The sequence below is a fragment of the Crocodylus porosus genome, unplaced genomic scaffold (assembly GCF_001723895.1).
Source record: "Crocodylus porosus isolate Cpor-Errol unplaced genomic scaffold, CroPor_comp1, whole genome shotgun sequence".
NCBI classification, from domain to species: domain Eukaryota; kingdom Metazoa; phylum Chordata; order Crocodylia; family Crocodylidae; genus Crocodylus; species Crocodylus porosus.
This window is the reverse complement of record NW_017728948.1, coordinates 16,322,052-16,338,870: the sequence shown is the minus strand read 5'-3', so window position 1 is coordinate 16,338,870 and position 16,819 is coordinate 16,322,052. Positions and strand designations below refer to the sequence as shown.

The window sequence follows — 16,819 nt, the reverse complement described above, 5'->3', positions numbered from 1 at the left end:
TAAAATGTAATATTCCTAGTTCTATATGGATCTGGTTTATGTTTTCCATATTTATTATGATTTTGAAACAGATGCATATTTTAAAATCATAACTGCAAAGAATCTTTAACTTTTTTGCAAATTGTATTTATCAAGATATATCTATGTGGATTCCCCTTCTTCCGCATATGAATAAATATTTAATTATCAGAGTTACACAGGACTTCTAGTAAGTCTTCCAAATTAGGCTTAGAAGAGTTGACTAGTCTTACTGATCAAAACAAGGATTCTCAGACTTTAAGCTAATGTGTTGTTCTGTCTCTTGACTTGATTGTTTTTGTCAAGAGGGATAATGCCAGTTAATAACTTTGCTTTTTTTTTTTTTTTTTTACCTATTGTATTGACATGATGTTCTGTCTTGATGCAGAATTATTGGACTTTTATATAACTTGTGTTCATGTTGAAAATTTATTTTAAATTGCAGGCAGACAGACTGCGTCGAATGCATGGGAAAGAAGAACATGAGAACAAAAAGAAACCCAAGCATATATCAGCTGATGATCTAGCTGATGGTTTCATCCTAGATAAAGATGACAGACGTTTACTGTGTTATAAAGTAAAAGTTCATTTGTTTTATGGTGACTTTCAGAGTGGCTGAAATTAAGAGAGAAGAATGTCAAGTGGAACAGTAGTCTTTTCTGTTAATTTTAGTCTGCTTGTCGCACTTTTTACCTGGACATTATTCTCTTAATATGGAGATTGTATCACATTCTCCCCTGCTTGAGGGTAGAGGATCATAGAACCAGCAGAAAGAGGGCCATCTTGAAAAACTATGCCAGTTGCTGTTATAAGCTCTTCAGAGTTTATTCTAATTATCCCCCTCTATGCAGCCAATATGACTTACTGTGTGCTTACCTTGTACACGGAAGGCCCTGACTGAAAAAAGAAAGTAGTGACCTAAAATAACCTTAAATGCACCCTGCCCTCTGAATTGTGCCCAGCTGCAGTAGGAAGCTCGGCCCTCATATGAGAATTTTTTTCTCTGTCAAATGGAAGAATCATCCAGCATTAAATGCATTGATTTGGCTACTCTCTGAAACATGACCCTGTAAGAAGACCAGAGTGGGCTCCATGTTTCTTTCAGTTACTCCATATCTGTTATGCTCAATTAACAAGAAATTATGACTGCTGCTGCTGACAATTCTGCCTCTCACTAGCAAATGCTTTTACATATTATTACTGAAAATAGAAATTCTGGAATTTAATTTATCTAGTTAATAATGTGTGGGACATACTATAAATAAATTCCCTCTTCCAGGTCCATATTGTTCTTACAGGCTAACAGGAGTAAAAAGAAGAAAAGTTCTGGTCCCAAATTAGTTCTACTTTCTTTTATACATACTGCAGTCCCACTGAGAACAGCAGAATTGAAAAAGATGCAATTCTGGGCAGAATTGGCCCAGTTCCAGCTCTTAGATCCAATTCCAGTGGCTTCTGACATCTTGGAACAAGGCTCCTAATAAATCCTAGATCGGGTGGGCAGTAAGTTTTGTTGAGCTGTTGAGGGCTGAGTGGGAGAAGTGGGGGAGATGCCAATTGATCGTATTCATCCCTCCAGCCACTACTGGGAACCTGAGGGAGGGCTGACCCCTGACCCTTGTGCTGCTCTGTTCTGCCACAGGCCAGGTCAGACTGCACAGCCAGTAGACTTCTCCATCCTTTTGCAACCGTTCCCTCACCCAGCTTCCTGTTGGCATTGTGGCTGTGTGGTGCTGGCACTGAAGTAGCTGGCCTGCATAGGACAGGATGCAATGCAGCACACTGAACATCTGTCCCACCTGTCCTCCCACTGCGATGAACCACTGCTGCTGCACCACACCTGGAAAGTCAGGGATGATTTGATGCTGCAGTTCAAGCGGGATGCAGACAACCTGGAGAGGGTCCAAAGACAAGCCACTCATCTGATTAGAGGCCTGCAGGGAAGGCCCTACGAGGAAAGGCTAAGGGACCTTAACCTTTTCAACCTCTCCAAGAGAAGGCTGAGGAGGGAGGACCTTGTGGCAGCATACGAATTCATAAGGGGAGAGCAGCACAAAGTAGGTGATGATCTGTTTACCAGGGCACCCCCTGGAACAATAAGGAACAATGGCCATAAACTACTAGAGAGAAGGTTTAGACTGGACATTAGAAAAAATGTCTTCACGGTCAGGGTTGCCAAGATCTGGAATGGGCTTCCAAGGGAGGTGGTGCTCACCCCATCCTTGGGGGTCTTCAAGAGGAGACTGGACAGGCACCTGGCTGGGTTCACATGATCCCAGGTTTGGTGACCCTTTTCTTGCCTGCCAGGGGCAGGGGGTCAGACTAAATGGCCCACTGAGGTCCCTTCTGACCCTAGAATCTATGACACTGAGTGCCTGGAGCCACCCCTCCCACACCACCAAATTTCCCAAGACCAGATGAAGTGGTGCTGTGGGTCAGAGGTTGAGTACCTCTGCATAAGAACAAGTTACTTTTCTCAAAAACCCCCAAAAGTCCCCTGAAATATAAATTATACACAGGCCTGCCCTGTGGCTAGCACAGACTCACCTCCTAGTGGTGCCACAGTGGCAGCAGCTCATCATGGCAGGTGTGCAGGATGGTTACCTAGAGCACTGCATCACATCCCATGCTGTGCGGGCCTAGCTGCTGGTTGCACTGTGGTGCCAAGGCTACACAGCTGCAGTGCCAACAGGAAGTCAGGTGGGAGGGCTGGAGGAGTCTGCGCGCTGCCTAACCTGGCCCCAACTCTGGCAGAGCAGAGCGGGGCAGGGTGCAGCCCTCCTTCCTCAGGCTCCTGGCAGCAGACAGCAGGCTGGATAGGATCAATTGGCAGCCTGGATACAGCCCATTCTTGCTCTGCATCTTGCTTGTCCTTTTCATACAGAAATCCCGGGAAAGTCGCTTTTTAAACAGACTTGTAGCCTCTCATTTGTGGTGCAGCTTGACAATTGCACTTCTTGTCCTGTCCACCTTTTGACTTTTCCAACCAGAGCACTGCCTTTTGTGTATTTCCACAGCTGTCTTGCAGCATTTTCCATTCTATCCTTGTCTTCCTTCTCTTGTTGACAGCTTTTCCATTGTTCCTATAGACTAGGGTTCTCAATCTTTCTAGACCCAAGGCACCCTTTGTTAGACTCAAGGCACCCACTGGAAAATACTTGCTCATAGTTTTTCCTTGTTTTTTGATTATGGAAAAAGAACAGAGCTATTCTACTGTTCTAAAGAACTCAGAAAGACCACAACAGGGCAGAATGTTTTTAACCCTGTGGATTCCTATTTGAAATCTCTGGGTTTATTTGTGGATCCTGTTCGCACACTTAACAGTGCTAACATTGCTTGGCATTCAATGGCACCCTTGAAAGGATCTCAAGGCACCTCAGGGTGTTGCAGCACCCTGGTTGAGAATCATTGCTCTAGGCTCCGCACAGCTGACAAACCATTTTATATATTGAACCTAACCAAGCTCTTGTCTGCTATCATGTCATCTGCCTCATTCCCCAGAATCTTAAGTGAGAGTCAGTTCATCTCAAGCAGATTCTGAGATGACGAGATTAATAATGTGATGTCTTACCTGTAACATAGTTTAGGATATTATTTTAATTTAATTTTTTTTCATCTGAGAATATACTGTAAACTATTTTATGGTTTCTTTTTCTCTAATAATAGGATGGGAAACTGGATATTGGAAATGATGAGGAAGATGACAGTAAGCATGAAGAAGACCATGACAATGAGTGTGAAGAAGATAAAAGTGAGGAAGAACCTGATAGCAAAGATGAGGACGAGGATGCTGTAGACAGTCACTCTGACCTTGAATCTGGCCTTGAGAGTGAGGAAGAGGCCATTTCAAATAAAAGGGAGAAGAAACACCAAGGAAATGAAAAGAACTTGCAGAGTGAAGAAGGACAAAAAGCTGAGAGAGAAGCTGGCAGAGATGAGCTGCCCTATACATTTTCTGGTAAGCAAAGTACTGATCCAAAGCATATTGAAATTAGTGGATATTCCAGTTGGCTTAAACTGATTTACAGTAGAGGTGTTTCTCTTTAATGAGGAAGTTCTAAGACTATCTACTCCTCCTTGAGGTTCCATCTCATAATAACCCTTTAGGCTTAGGAGTACCAGAAGTAGCCCAGTGGAGCTATTAACACCTATTCATTCTCAGCAAGAATATTTCTGAGCAACTTGAGAAAATTGTCTTAAAGCAGAACCTGCTATTTCCACTCCCCCTCTCAGCCCTTGAAGTGAAAGACAAAGTCATGATGAAAACCCGTGAAGAATTGTGACCAGTGCTGTCAGAACATCCCATTCAAAAAAAGCCTTTTATGATGCCATCTTTGTCAATTAAGAGCAGATCATCTTTCATATTTGAAATAAAGTTTGCTTGCCAGAGAAGCAGCAATGTGCCACTTATTCTTACCATGTAGTCCTTCAGGTCAGACACTTGTGGTATAGCATCTCTAGAATAGTATCTTCAGGAAAAATATTTTGTATACTCTGCAAGCTAATCATAGTTCTTAACTAAAATAGTTCAGTAAACAAGTGTGCTAGTAGGAAATGCTGAACTACAGGGTTTAAAGGAACTGTGTTGAAATTAAACATCCTTTTCTGTGATTTGTAAGGCTGCTTGCAACTTCCATTTGAAGGAATCTGAAGTAATAGCAGATGTTGAGTAATGCAATTTAAATTGGATTCAGCATCTGCTTAACTAAAACATTTTTTTAAATCAGGAAGTGCAGTGACTTAAGGCTTTTCACAAACATTAATTTACGCATGTACATAATGACTTCCCCATAAAACTGGCACATCTGTATTCTTTTCTTTTAGTAGCTTGGTGTTTCATACCAAAAAACCTTAATAAATTGGATTCAGATTCACAGTTAATGATACTGTAAATGCAGAAACCAAAAAACACAGATTTGTATGTAAATGCATACTTAACTTTGACTCCTGTCCTGTATGTGCACACATTACAGTAAACCTTAGTTATGTCATTGCCCTCTGCTTCTCAAACAGTATAAGCATTTGTATGATTTTATGCATGTTTAAAAGATGCTAACATAAAACTATATTTTCATTGTAGTTTTGTTCTGAAGAATAGCTGTTTTCATATTAGTAGTTTGTTAATATGTTTAAATGTTTTCAAGTTTATAATTAAGCCTAACCTGGTATGAAGGACTATTGCTTTTATAGTTCCAGAATCATATGAGAAGCTTAAATCGTTACTGACTGGAAAAACAACAACACAACAACTTGTTGTACTAGAGAGAATTCAAAAGTGCAATCATCCAAGCCTGGCAGTGGGAAACAAAGCAAAGTTAGAAGTATGTGTTTAAGACTTTAAATGAGCTTTGAATTTTAAAGCATATTTACAAAATATTCAAGCAGTCTGAAATATGCTGTTTTGTTTTCATGTTCGCGTGACGTTTTTTCTTCAAAATTTACATAAGGGGAATGTAAATCACTGATAATTTGCTATTTCTTTCCCTATCTTACTGTGCTGTTTAAAAAAAAAAGATGCACAGAGAAAATGAACTATAGTAGTTATGATGTGTTGTGCTTCTTGCAGAAACTGTTTGGTTTCCTTTTGGACTACACTGGAGAGTTAGCAACTATGGACCCCCCAGAGCTCAAAACAATTGACAGATTGGTCCTGTAAGTACCATATTCACCCAAATCCAAGACAACTCCCCCCCGCCCCCATTATATTCTGTGTGTTGAGAATGTATACATTTGTATAGAATCTAATTATTGAAGAGTTGTTTTAAATTCAGGGGGGAAATCAGTTGCAGGGGGACTGTAGAGGAGCTGGTGTGGACGCAAGCATTAGGGGGCAAGCAGTGGGCCTTGCCCTCCCATGCTGCGCTCTACTCCCTGCACCCCCTCTCCCTTCCAGCAGCTTTGGGTCCCTTGTTCCCCTGTAGCTTCTGCTCCCCTGCCTGCTTCTTCTCCTTCCCACCCCCTACCCTTGCTGTAGCTCATGCTCCAGCAGTCTCAGTCACCACTGCAGTCTGGAGCATGGAGCATGTTTGCCCTTATCCCAACCTGGCTCGAGGGCAGTGGGGAAGAGGGTAGAGAGTGTGGGGTGGGGGCAAGTGGAGCAAGCAGGCAGCAGCCATGGCTCTGACTATGTCAGTAATGGAATTACTGAAAGCAATGTAGTCCCTCTTCCACTGTAGCAAGCTTACCACTGCTCAGATTGGAGCTAATTGTCATGTTTTCAAATGCCTTCTCCTCATTGCAGAGTAAGCTTATTTCTCAGGCTTTCAAACCCATAGCCTGCTACTTTGTACATAGCTGCCATAATGTACTGCTTCCCTTCTGCTCATATGTCCATAGTCTTAACCACAGTGACAAATCTTGGTACCACTTGTTTTATTGTGTGTTAACATTGCTTCACTGCATGCCTTAAACACCTTTTAAAAAGTCAGCATTTGAGAATAGATGGTCTGTCAGAGATAATAGAGATACAGGAATATATTATTACTTGTAAAATCTTAAAGTAAAGAAAGCCATTTAGATTCCCAATTCAAGCATTTATCATATTTGTAATTGCTCCACACAGGGTTTGGAATTTGGCAGCAGGGCAAGTGGTGGCCATGGCAGCTGCCACTTGTCCTGCCACCAATTTTTCACCCCTGCTATATCGTAAATGAAGCAGGGAACTTAGATCATAAGAGCAAAGGGATGTTCTATACAAGAAGTGTGAATTAAGGTTGCACAGTCTTACCTGGACCTAGCAAACTAAATAACAAATCAATACATCATTTTCTATATGTTTTTATTCCTTTTTCTCTAACGAAAAGGTCAAAACAATTCTTATCTGGAGTTGGAACAATCCCCACGTCACAAATCTTCGGTTCTCTAGCTTGAGAACTTTCTCCCTGCAAAATTCTTGATGCTAGCTGAAAATATAGTAGATGGGGTCTGAAACAGTTTCTGAAAGAAAAAAAAAAATCACAGGACCATGTCAGGCAACCTAAGTATAAGTTTCTCAACCAGCCTCCTCTTATAAAAACATGACCTTAAAAGACTGTGTGGGGATGATTCTTAGTAGATGATGAAACTGTCTTTGAAATGTCTAGTTTGCGTAATGTAAATGGTAGAAAACTGAGTAGAGGTTTGCTTGACATATGCCATATACTTGTATATCTGGACATAATAAGTAACATTAAGAGTCAAGAAATTCAAAAAGAAATCTGTCCGTTATGCCACCTTAACTTGATTAAAGGACAGTAGTATATTTTAAATGTGTATAAGATTTCCCTGGCTGCCTTAGAAGTCCTAGTTCTTTGTTAGCAGAAGCAGTGTAACTGGATGGTGATTTATGTTTCTTGTTAATAGGCCGTTGTACAAGCTTTGCCAGATGTTTCCTGAAGCTGCAAGTAACAGTATGAAATTTGTACTTCGAGACGCTGCACATGACATGGAAGAAATGATTGAAGTCAAGGGCCGCGCAGCATTTCCGGGGTTAGACTTGGTAATTAATATGTTCTGTTTTGAAAGTCTGCTGCCTCTTCCACCCCACACGTGAAATACCATGCCAACATAACATTACATTTTGCAGGAAAGCTAGAAACTCAAAATAATTACACATGGTTTCTACTCTGGATAGTATATTCAAGGTATAAGAAACTCAGATTATATTCAAGAATATTTCATGTATTTAGAGTTATGGCATCAAAAGTGTTAAATAAGTGATAAGAAAAACCCTGTTTGCATCTAAATTCACAGTGAGTCTAACCTTTCTTGCTTTACTTTACCTGATGAGATCTGAGTTCAGGATTATTTGTATCTTGTCTTGCTTTAGGTGCAAGAGATGTTAGCAAAGATGTCTTTTTTTTTTCTTCTTTGCTCAAGTAAAAATACTCTTTATGTCAGCTGAAACTTTAAATAAAAATTATTCAGAGGTGTAGTTTCCACAGTGTAGCAGTTACTTCTTTCTTGTTGAAAGAAATGGCAAATTTAATTACAGGTAATTCTTTGAGGTATAGATAGTTTCATAGTTTCTAGGGTCAGAAGGAACCTGAACAGATCATAGAGTCCAACCCCTTGCCATGGCAGGAAAGAGTACTGGGGTAAAACGACCCCAGCAAGGTGTTCGTCTAGCCTTGTCTTAAAGACCCCCAGGGTAGGAGCCAGCACCATTTCTCTTGGAAGTTGGTTCCAGATCCTAGCCACCCTGACAGTGAAGTAGCACCTCCTGATATCTAGCCTAAATAGATACTGAATTATAAACTTTGAAATAAAATGATTGGGTCATCTTCTTTACATTCCTGTATGTTGCAAAGGAAGTTCAGGTTAGATGTTAGAAAGAATTATCTCACTAGGAGGGTATACAGCATTAGAACAGGTTACCCAAAACAGTTTTTAAGACCCAGCTAGACAAAGCCTTGGCTGGGATGAACTAGTTGGAAATGATCCTGCTTTGAGCAGGGAGTTGGGACTAGATGACCTCCTGTGGTCCCTTCTAACCTTAATTTTCTATGATTCTCCCAAACTGTAGGTAATTGGATATTTGGGAATTCAAGATAGGATGCATTTAACTCAGCGCTTCAAGGACAAGCTATAATGGTTTGATTCACAGGGAGTGGCTTAGTGGAGTGAGAATTCTCACCAGGTTTAGTACAGTAACAGAAGAGTATTAAGTAGGATATTGGAGATGGGTTGGGAGGACATGATTGGTGGGCATAAGATACTTTAAACTTGATAGGTCATTTTTAAAACATATCCTGAAGTAAATACCTTTTATTAGACCAACTGGAAAATGGCAAGAAAATTGTCCTTTTCTGCAAGCTTTTGGGATCAAAGTCCCTTCATCAGGCTGTGGGAAAAATTTAGATGGTAGAAGATGGTAAAAAGTCCCCATAGGTAGGAAATAAATTTCATTTTTGTACAGAGGGAGCTGAAGATGGAAGGCTGTCCCTCTGGGTCCATGAGAGTGTCTTTGTGATCTGTGTTGAGTAGGTCTTAGTGTTGATCAGGTAGAATTCCTTCCCTGGAGGTGTCAGATGGCAAGCAGGAAGGTAAAAAAAACTTCCTTGTTGTTCTGCAATGAAGTTTAAAATCCAAAATCGGCTAAAATTTGGCATCTTTCATGTTATTTATTTCCTGAAATAAAGACTTTTCAAGATAGCTTGGGCATCACTTTTGAAGAAAATTTTAACTTCTAGTCTTTACATAAGTAATGTCAGTGGCATCTAGTAACCAAAAAGCTTCCTTGAAATAAAATACATATTTATAGTGTAAGCTTTATAGAAAAAACAAATATGAAAACAATAAAAGACTATGTACATGTCCAGCTTCTACACCAGGATCCTAATGGATCTAAACCTCTTATGGACTCCTCAAGATCACAGCATTTTTGGGTGGCAATCTCTTCCCTTAACTCCCCAACAAATTCTGTCTCTTCAGCTTGCCACAGGTACTTTAAATATTGCTTTGTCTTTTTGATCACCAGCATGTTCTTACAAGTTGGTGCCAAGATACTCTTATCTGAGGGTATTCTGTTTGCTCATCAGATAGCTCCCATTAAAGTAAAGCAATATAGATATTTATAGGTATATAATAAACCTTCTGCTTACCCAGTGGAAGGTACAGAGTGTGTTTTAATAACTAGGCTTTATATCCATGGTTTATGGATGAGGAAATAAGTTACATTTTAATGTCAACCCTATTATTCAGATACTTAAAACAGTTATAATTTGTATAACAGTTATAAATTGTATTTTAATTTCTTCATCTGTTTTATTCTTTATCAGCTCATTTATTTGAAAATTACTGCAATACTCTTTCCAACCTCTGACTTTTGGCACCCAGTAGTCACACCTGCATTTTTATATATGAGTCAGTTGCTTACTAAGGTAAGTGCATAATGTTTTACTTCACTATAAGGCTGTATTTCTCCATCTCTTCTTTAAGTACAATTAAAAATACTTTTGAGATTTAGAAATATATTTAGAACTTTATTGAAAGGATAGGTAAAAATAGGTTTGGCTAGTAAAGCTCTTCAAATCAACAGTTGACTTGGAGAAAAAGTTGATCTGAGGAAGAAGGTCTTGTACATAGCCAAGTGTTGCAGGGCACTAAGGTGCCTGCTCCTCTTAGAGCAGAGATTGCCTAGGGAGAGAGCACAAAGAGCCAGATAAGAACCCAGGTGCAGGTTGCCATGACAATGAGGGAATTGGCCGCACCTGACCCTGGCCAGCTGGCCGAAGGAGGCAGGGCCCTAGGCCCTTATAACCCTAGGCCTGGGACCAGGCAGGTGGTTCCCTACCAGCAGCCGAAGGGGAAGGAGCCTTCAGGAAGAAAGGGCCCAGAAATGTGGTAGCAGGCAGATGCGCTACCCTTAGAACAAAGGGGACACCAGGAACCCATAAGGTATTCTTGCCTACGAGGCACCAAGCCTCAGAGAGGGAATTTTACTTTTTTAAAGGGGCAGAGTATGACATGAGTTTGCGTTATGTTACAGCCCAGGGACTCATGATGGTTGGCTGTTGTGTGTGTGCTGTCTGATAACACTGATGGTTTAGGTGAGGCTATTTGGGGAAGGAGGGGGCCTCATTGCGGGCTTACTACAATGTGGGGACCCCGGCGCCAGAGAGGGTGCAGCATTTGAGGTACACAGACCCCAGCACCGAGGGGCGCAGAGACGGCTGCAGAGAGCCTAGTGAGTACAAGGGGCCAAATTATAATGAGGCCTAGGCAAAACAGCACCAGTATCATCTGCAAGGCTTGGGGTGTGATAAAGGGGTGTTTGAAGCTATGCATATAGTTCATAAGGCTGAGAGACTCGGGAACTGTCCACAGTGAAGCGGGACGTCAGGGGGTCTAGAAACAACAGAGTTAATAGGATCCAGCTAGACCGTGTCCAGACCTAAAGCTTAAGAGCAGCCTCCCTATATTCATCATACCAACAAGACGTGGCAGGCGAGAACGAGGGTGCTTGTAGGGCTACAGTAAGTCTAACCATCAGAAAAACACATCCAGTGACTTGCCAATGTCCTGTACAGAAATTCCACGCCCATTAAAAGGCATGAGACTTGTGAATACGCTGTGTAGTGATTCAAAGTAATGATCTGGCATGCTAAGTGTTCTTTTATTTTAAGAATAGTCATTTTTGCTTGCATTAAAAAATGTATTTAGTCCTGCTAGAACCTGTCTTGTTTTGTAGTGAAGTTAACATGCATCCCTTCCCCCCAACCTGCTAAGTAGAAGATGACCATGATTTTAAGACAGTATAGAATAATTACATTTTATACATGGAAAATTTATACATGTGTTATAATTTTCCAGGTATAGAATCTAGTTATCAGAGGGTTTCCTTGAGTTTCTCAACCTCCCATTGTTTCAGCAGGGAAAACAAATTGGGGAGGTCAGGTAGCCCCTTGCTTTCTGCATCACCGTAACATTTTCCCCTGGCAATCCCTTCCTCCTCTCCTTACCGTTAGACACTGCTCTTCCTCAGCACGTGAAAGTGAGGAGTACATTTCAAAACAATAACCTTGAAATTAAACATGGCTGTAGCAGTTTGCATACATTACCCATGTACTTTAGCTCACCCAGAATTGTTGCATGCTACTTTTTTCAGACTGCCACAAGTTTTAGCACAGGTGCTTCATAAACACACTTTCAAGCAGCACTTTGGCACATACTTACCTGTAGTACAAGCTGTGCATATTAGTCCAAAGTCAAAGGCTTTTGATGTACCACATAGTTAATTGGGTCAACAGCATTTCCAGGTCATGGTGACCCCACAGCTGGGCGCTGCTTAGTATGTGTGTATACCCCAGATATCCTCTCACAAAGGATCCAGGTGCTAATTAGTCCCCCCTCATGACTGGAACCAGGTATTCTTGTCACGAATTCTCAGATTCTTCAAAAATGTATCTGCAGATGAGGTGCAAGGCAACCTGGTATGGATTCATCTCATGGAGGGTGGGGCCATAGTAATCATGTGTGCCAGGCTGAGAAAGGGTGACAGAGAGATTCTGAGTGAATTGTTTAGTGCCCCATTTGGTGATGTTTGCCAGGCATTTAAGGCTGGTGAAGAAACAGGAATCAGTGGAAATGGGAAAGAAAGGTGCAGCTCAGCTGTAGAAGTAAAGAGGAAGTTGAAATGTATGTGTTTTGTGGCTGACCATTGCTGTGCTTGATGGACACTACCATATGCCTTACTCAGACGGGTGCACTAACCTATCCTTGCAGTAGGTTTCAGTCAGTCTTTTGGCTCATATCTCCCAACAGGGGAGATACCATGATCACCAGGCCTCTTGTGGGCCAAGAGATGGTTGTCCCAGAGTGAGAATTCAGAACCGATTTGGCCCTTGAAACAACAAAAACATAGCCCCTAGTATGTTTGCCTGATGAGGGCCATGTATGTTATAGTTATGCTCAGTATTGGGTACATTTAATCAACATCATAGTTAGTTTCCATTGCTAAGTACATGCTGCTTTTGGCAGCAGTTTAATGATAGCCAGTGTATTTAGTGAGATTTCCTTGTTTGAAAAAATTAAGATGCAGGACTTTTTTTCCCCGTGCCAATTGAGGGGAAAAACCTTGATTTGTGTTTAAGTAAATACAGTATTTACATATTTGGAAGTTCTGGATTCAGTTACTCAGATGTCAGCAATGATGCAGAACCATTGTGAAATTCATTTTTTCAGATTGGTTCATTTCTCAAAAGGGGTATTGAGCTTTGTGGTCCAAAGAGCAGGAACCAAATTTAAGAATAGATCAAGAGTAAAGAATGTCATGGGAACAAAACAAGCAAGAAGAAATGTTTGTACTTTGGCGACCTCTAGTGGCCCATGTAGTTTTGACATCTTTTCTACTGAATGTCACATCTTTCTTCTTTGGCAATCCCTTGCAGTCGAGGATGATTGCCTTATCTGTGTGTGTGAAGATGGCTGATGAGGCCTATCCAGGATCAACAGACTCTAGTTCAGATGTGTGTTTCTGTCAGTGTTGCCAGGTGTACAATAATTATCGTATTTGTACAATACTTTAAATCCTTATATGACGTATGATCAATAATAGTTAACGTGTTCAGAATGTATGATGATTTTAAAGGCTGCTAGTTGATGCAGCATATACAAAACCCAAGTCACTCTCAGAGAGCCTTAACTGACTTTTGGATTTGCTGTCAGCACTTTCTTCCGATTACTTGCCTAGAAGTAAAGAAATGCCTCAACTTTGATCCAGTTCACTCTCACTTGCTGACAGCTTACAGTGAGCAATATAAAGTAAACAAGATGATGGTTCATTTGCATGCTTATTTTCATGTTTTTTCCTTGTACAATAGTTTTTCAGCAAATATGATAAGCTTGAGCTTCCCTGACGATAATGTCATATTTAAGACCTGGCAGTGCTGGTTTCCGTGTGGGGCGGGTGTCGCTGGATTCTTGATTTGGTCTGCAACATGCTGTTTGTGCTGCTCCCACTTTTCTATCTCCCATTGTTGTAGGTTTCAAAATACCGAGATCCCTGCAGCAGACTCTTCCTTCATTTGGGGTGGTCTTGGGCAATAGATTCCCATGAGTTGAAGTTGATGTTGCATTTTTTTTAAATTGGCCTTGAAGGTGTCCCTGAAGTGCTTTTTCTATCTGTCTTTGAGCATATGCCTTGGCTGAGCTGGACAAATAAAACTTGATTTAAGAGTCTGGAGTCAGACATCTGCATGACATGGCTGGCCCAACAAAGTTGGGTCACATAGGGTAGAAATAGAAGTCTCGTTTGTGCTGCCATAATATTTTTTTTATGGCAGCACAAACGCTGAGCAAATAGATGCTGATACCCTTTGTTGTGCCACATGAAAAGAAAAGTAGTGACACAACAAAAGGTAGTAATGGACTCTGGCCTTTTATTGCAGCGGTCATCCATTACCTCTGTTGCACTTTCCACACTCAGCCAGACCTGCACCCTAGGTCTGGCTGAGTTGGGGAAAAGTGCTTCTGGGTGGGTGGTGAAAAGTCTGACTGGGTGCGAAAAAGCTTGCTTTCACAGGACAGGTTATCAGCTTCATTTGGCAACGTCCATCTCTAGCGATATTCTTTCTTCAGTGAGGTTGTAAGGGATCAGATTTTATTAGGGAGAAGTGATATGTTAGTAAAATAACCTTTTAAAAATGTATTTTTTAAAAGAACTGCAAAAAATAGTCCTTGGAGGTTAAATACTTGTGCAACTTAATAAAACAGTTTTCATTGTTGGGTTTATCTTTGCTTGACAGTTTCGTTTCTTTTCTTTTCTTTTTTTTTTTTTACTAACTTTTCTGTTAATAGTGCCAAGTTACAACACTACAAGACGTTGTTAAAGGACTGTTTGTGTGCAGTTTGTTCCAGGAATATATATCTCTCTCTCAGAGATTTGTACCAGAACTTATCAATTTTCTTCTTGGAATACTTCACATTACTCTACCCAAAAAACAAGCCCAGGGTAAGCCTATTCGGAGTGATAATTATGAATGTGTAATTGTTCTTAGGCTTCAGTTTGATTACATTTGGTTTCAAGATCATTGTGTTCCAAACAAAAGACTAGATCATTGCCTAGATTAGGGTATCAAACTCACCTCGAGCCCTAGGCTGGATCTAGACCATGAAGCTCCTCCTGGGCTGGATCTGCAGGTCGAACAGCTACAGTGGGTGCCAGGATGGGAGCCAGGTGGCCACAGGGTGACCATAGGCTGTCACATAGCCTTTGTTGACCTTCCTGCCATGATGACCATCTCTAAATGGGTCCAGGGGCCACATATTCTGCAACAGGCTACACACCTCCATAGCCGTGTCCCCAACTTTCAGTAGCTTGATGGACTGGATGGAGCAGCTCCATGGAGCTACTGAATCATGCAAGTCATCTGCATGTTCTTCCACACTGCTTCCCAGGTCCCACAGCAAAACAGTACTTCTACCTTAGCGCTACTGTGTAGTTGGGAAAACAGCCTGAGGGTAATAAATGTGGATACTGTTAAGCACCAGAGGGCTTTAGGACTGATACACTGCACGTAATCATTTGTTAGATTATCACATTTCAAATTATGAAACACTTTATAAATAATCTGAGAGCAGAAGTCTCTTACTGGGCTCTTCTCAATCTTTGCCTTACTCGGTTAACTCATCCTTGGCTTTCTTTTTCTAGTTTTGGCTTGTATGGTAAACTAAAACATGCTAAAAGCTGTGATATACATATTTTTGAGAAATTTAATTAGGTAGATGGCAAATGTTTTTGCTTTACAGAAAGTATGCAAATAACCAGAATATGCACGTAATCGATGTATGATGAAACAGAATCTGTAGTTTTAACATAAACATCTAACCTGTGTGTAACTGTTCATCTGTGCTTTCAGGCTATACTCTGGTGCACCCTTTCAGGCTGCTGGGGAAAAATTCAGAATTGCTCATGGTCTCTGATAAGAAGGACATGGAGTCCTGGCAAAAGCAGAATCTGCCCCTGAGTATTGTGACTAGATTAAAGGAAAGCAGCAAAACAGAAATGAATCATTTCAGGTATGTCAGGCAAGTGAGCTTCGGAAAACATAGAGAAAGGGCTAAATCCTAAGTGGCACTTGTATCTGTAAAACTGCGATTTTTGACACACGTGCACAGTTTGGATTTGGTATAGCTGTGCTCATTCTGTGCTTCCCTACTGAACAAGCCTAACAGAACTTTTAGACTCGGAAAAAACATGACTAGGAGATGTTTGACACAAGAGAAGGAAGAGGACTTGGGGGAGTCCTTTTAGCCTAATAGCCTTGGCCGCTCACGGATTGGAGGGGAGGTGCTTTACTTTCAGGTCAGTATGCCCCCACACAGAGCACAGCACGTGCCCAGAGGAGGAACCATGTTAGTTTGACCCAGCTTAGCTTGTGCACTTTAGTGGGCCTTTTTGGTGCTTTTAGCTAATTACTGATTCAACTCAGTAGCTGAGCCAGGTCAAACTAACACAGTTTCTGTTCTGGTAAAGTGCCATGCGTCTCCTGCTTCTCAGCTGAATGTTCTTACAACTAAGCCATGAGGTAGATTAGTGATTCTTAGCCAGAATGCCACTAGATCTTTTGAAGGATGCCATAAAATGTGAGGAGATAAGCAATTAGGGCATTTGTACACACGTATGCACCACACTGCTGAGAAAATGGCGGCAGTATATTTTTGAACTAAAACACATTGAAGGCGTTTTAGTTCAAAAGGACACTGCTGCCATTTTTTACATGCTGACATGCATTTTGCCATTTATACAAATGCGTGCCTTCACGGCTTCATTAGCGGCAGGTCCTGTCAGACCAACCTGGTGGCCGTCTATGACCAGATCACCAAATCCTTAGATGCAGAGGTAGCAGCGGACATAGTCTTCCTGGTCTTTCGGAAGGCCTTCGACATTGTTTGTCACCCCGTTCTCATTAAGAAACTGGGGGACTGTGGCATCGACACCCACACAGTCAGTTGGGTTGCCAACTGGCTGGAGCGCTGTACCCAGAGAGTGGCAGTGGGTGGGTCATTTTCAGCTTGGAAGGGCGTGGGCAGTGGGGTTCTGCAGGGCTCGGTCCTTGGGCCTGCACTGTTCATCATTTTCATCAGTGACTTGGATGAGGGGGTAAAAAGCACCCTGTTCAAATTTGCTGATGACACTAAGATGTCGGTGGATGTGGGCACGCTAGACAGAAGGAGTAGGCTGCAATCAGACTTAGACAGGTTACAGGGGTGGGTGGATGAGAATAGGATGGGATTCAACACTGACAAGTGCAAAGTGATGCACCTGGGGAGGAAGAACCAGCACCATACCTACAGGCTGGGGAACTCCCTTCTTGTCAGT

General features: G+C 41.5%; 1 protein-coding gene across 1 annotated transcript in view; it reads left to right on the top strand.

Moving 5' to 3' along the window:
* The window catches only part of NOP14 (NOP14 nucleolar protein), a 34,800-nt gene that overhangs the window by 13,373 nt on the left and 4,608 nt on the right, over positions 1-16,819 (top strand). Inside the window, exons 7-14 of the mRNA XM_019553309.1 lie at positions 464-595; positions 3,685-3,976; positions 5,209-5,339; positions 5,585-5,670; positions 7,360-7,495; positions 9,777-9,878; positions 14,296-14,449; positions 15,357-15,516. Coding sequence (XP_019408854.1) covers positions 464-595; positions 3,685-3,976; positions 5,209-5,339; positions 5,585-5,670; positions 7,360-7,495; positions 9,777-9,878; positions 14,296-14,449; positions 15,357-15,516 — 1,193 coding nt within the window. The remainder of the gene's footprint in view (positions 1-463; positions 596-3,684; positions 3,977-5,208; positions 5,340-5,584; positions 5,671-7,359; positions 7,496-9,776; positions 9,879-14,295; positions 14,450-15,356; positions 15,517-16,819) is intronic.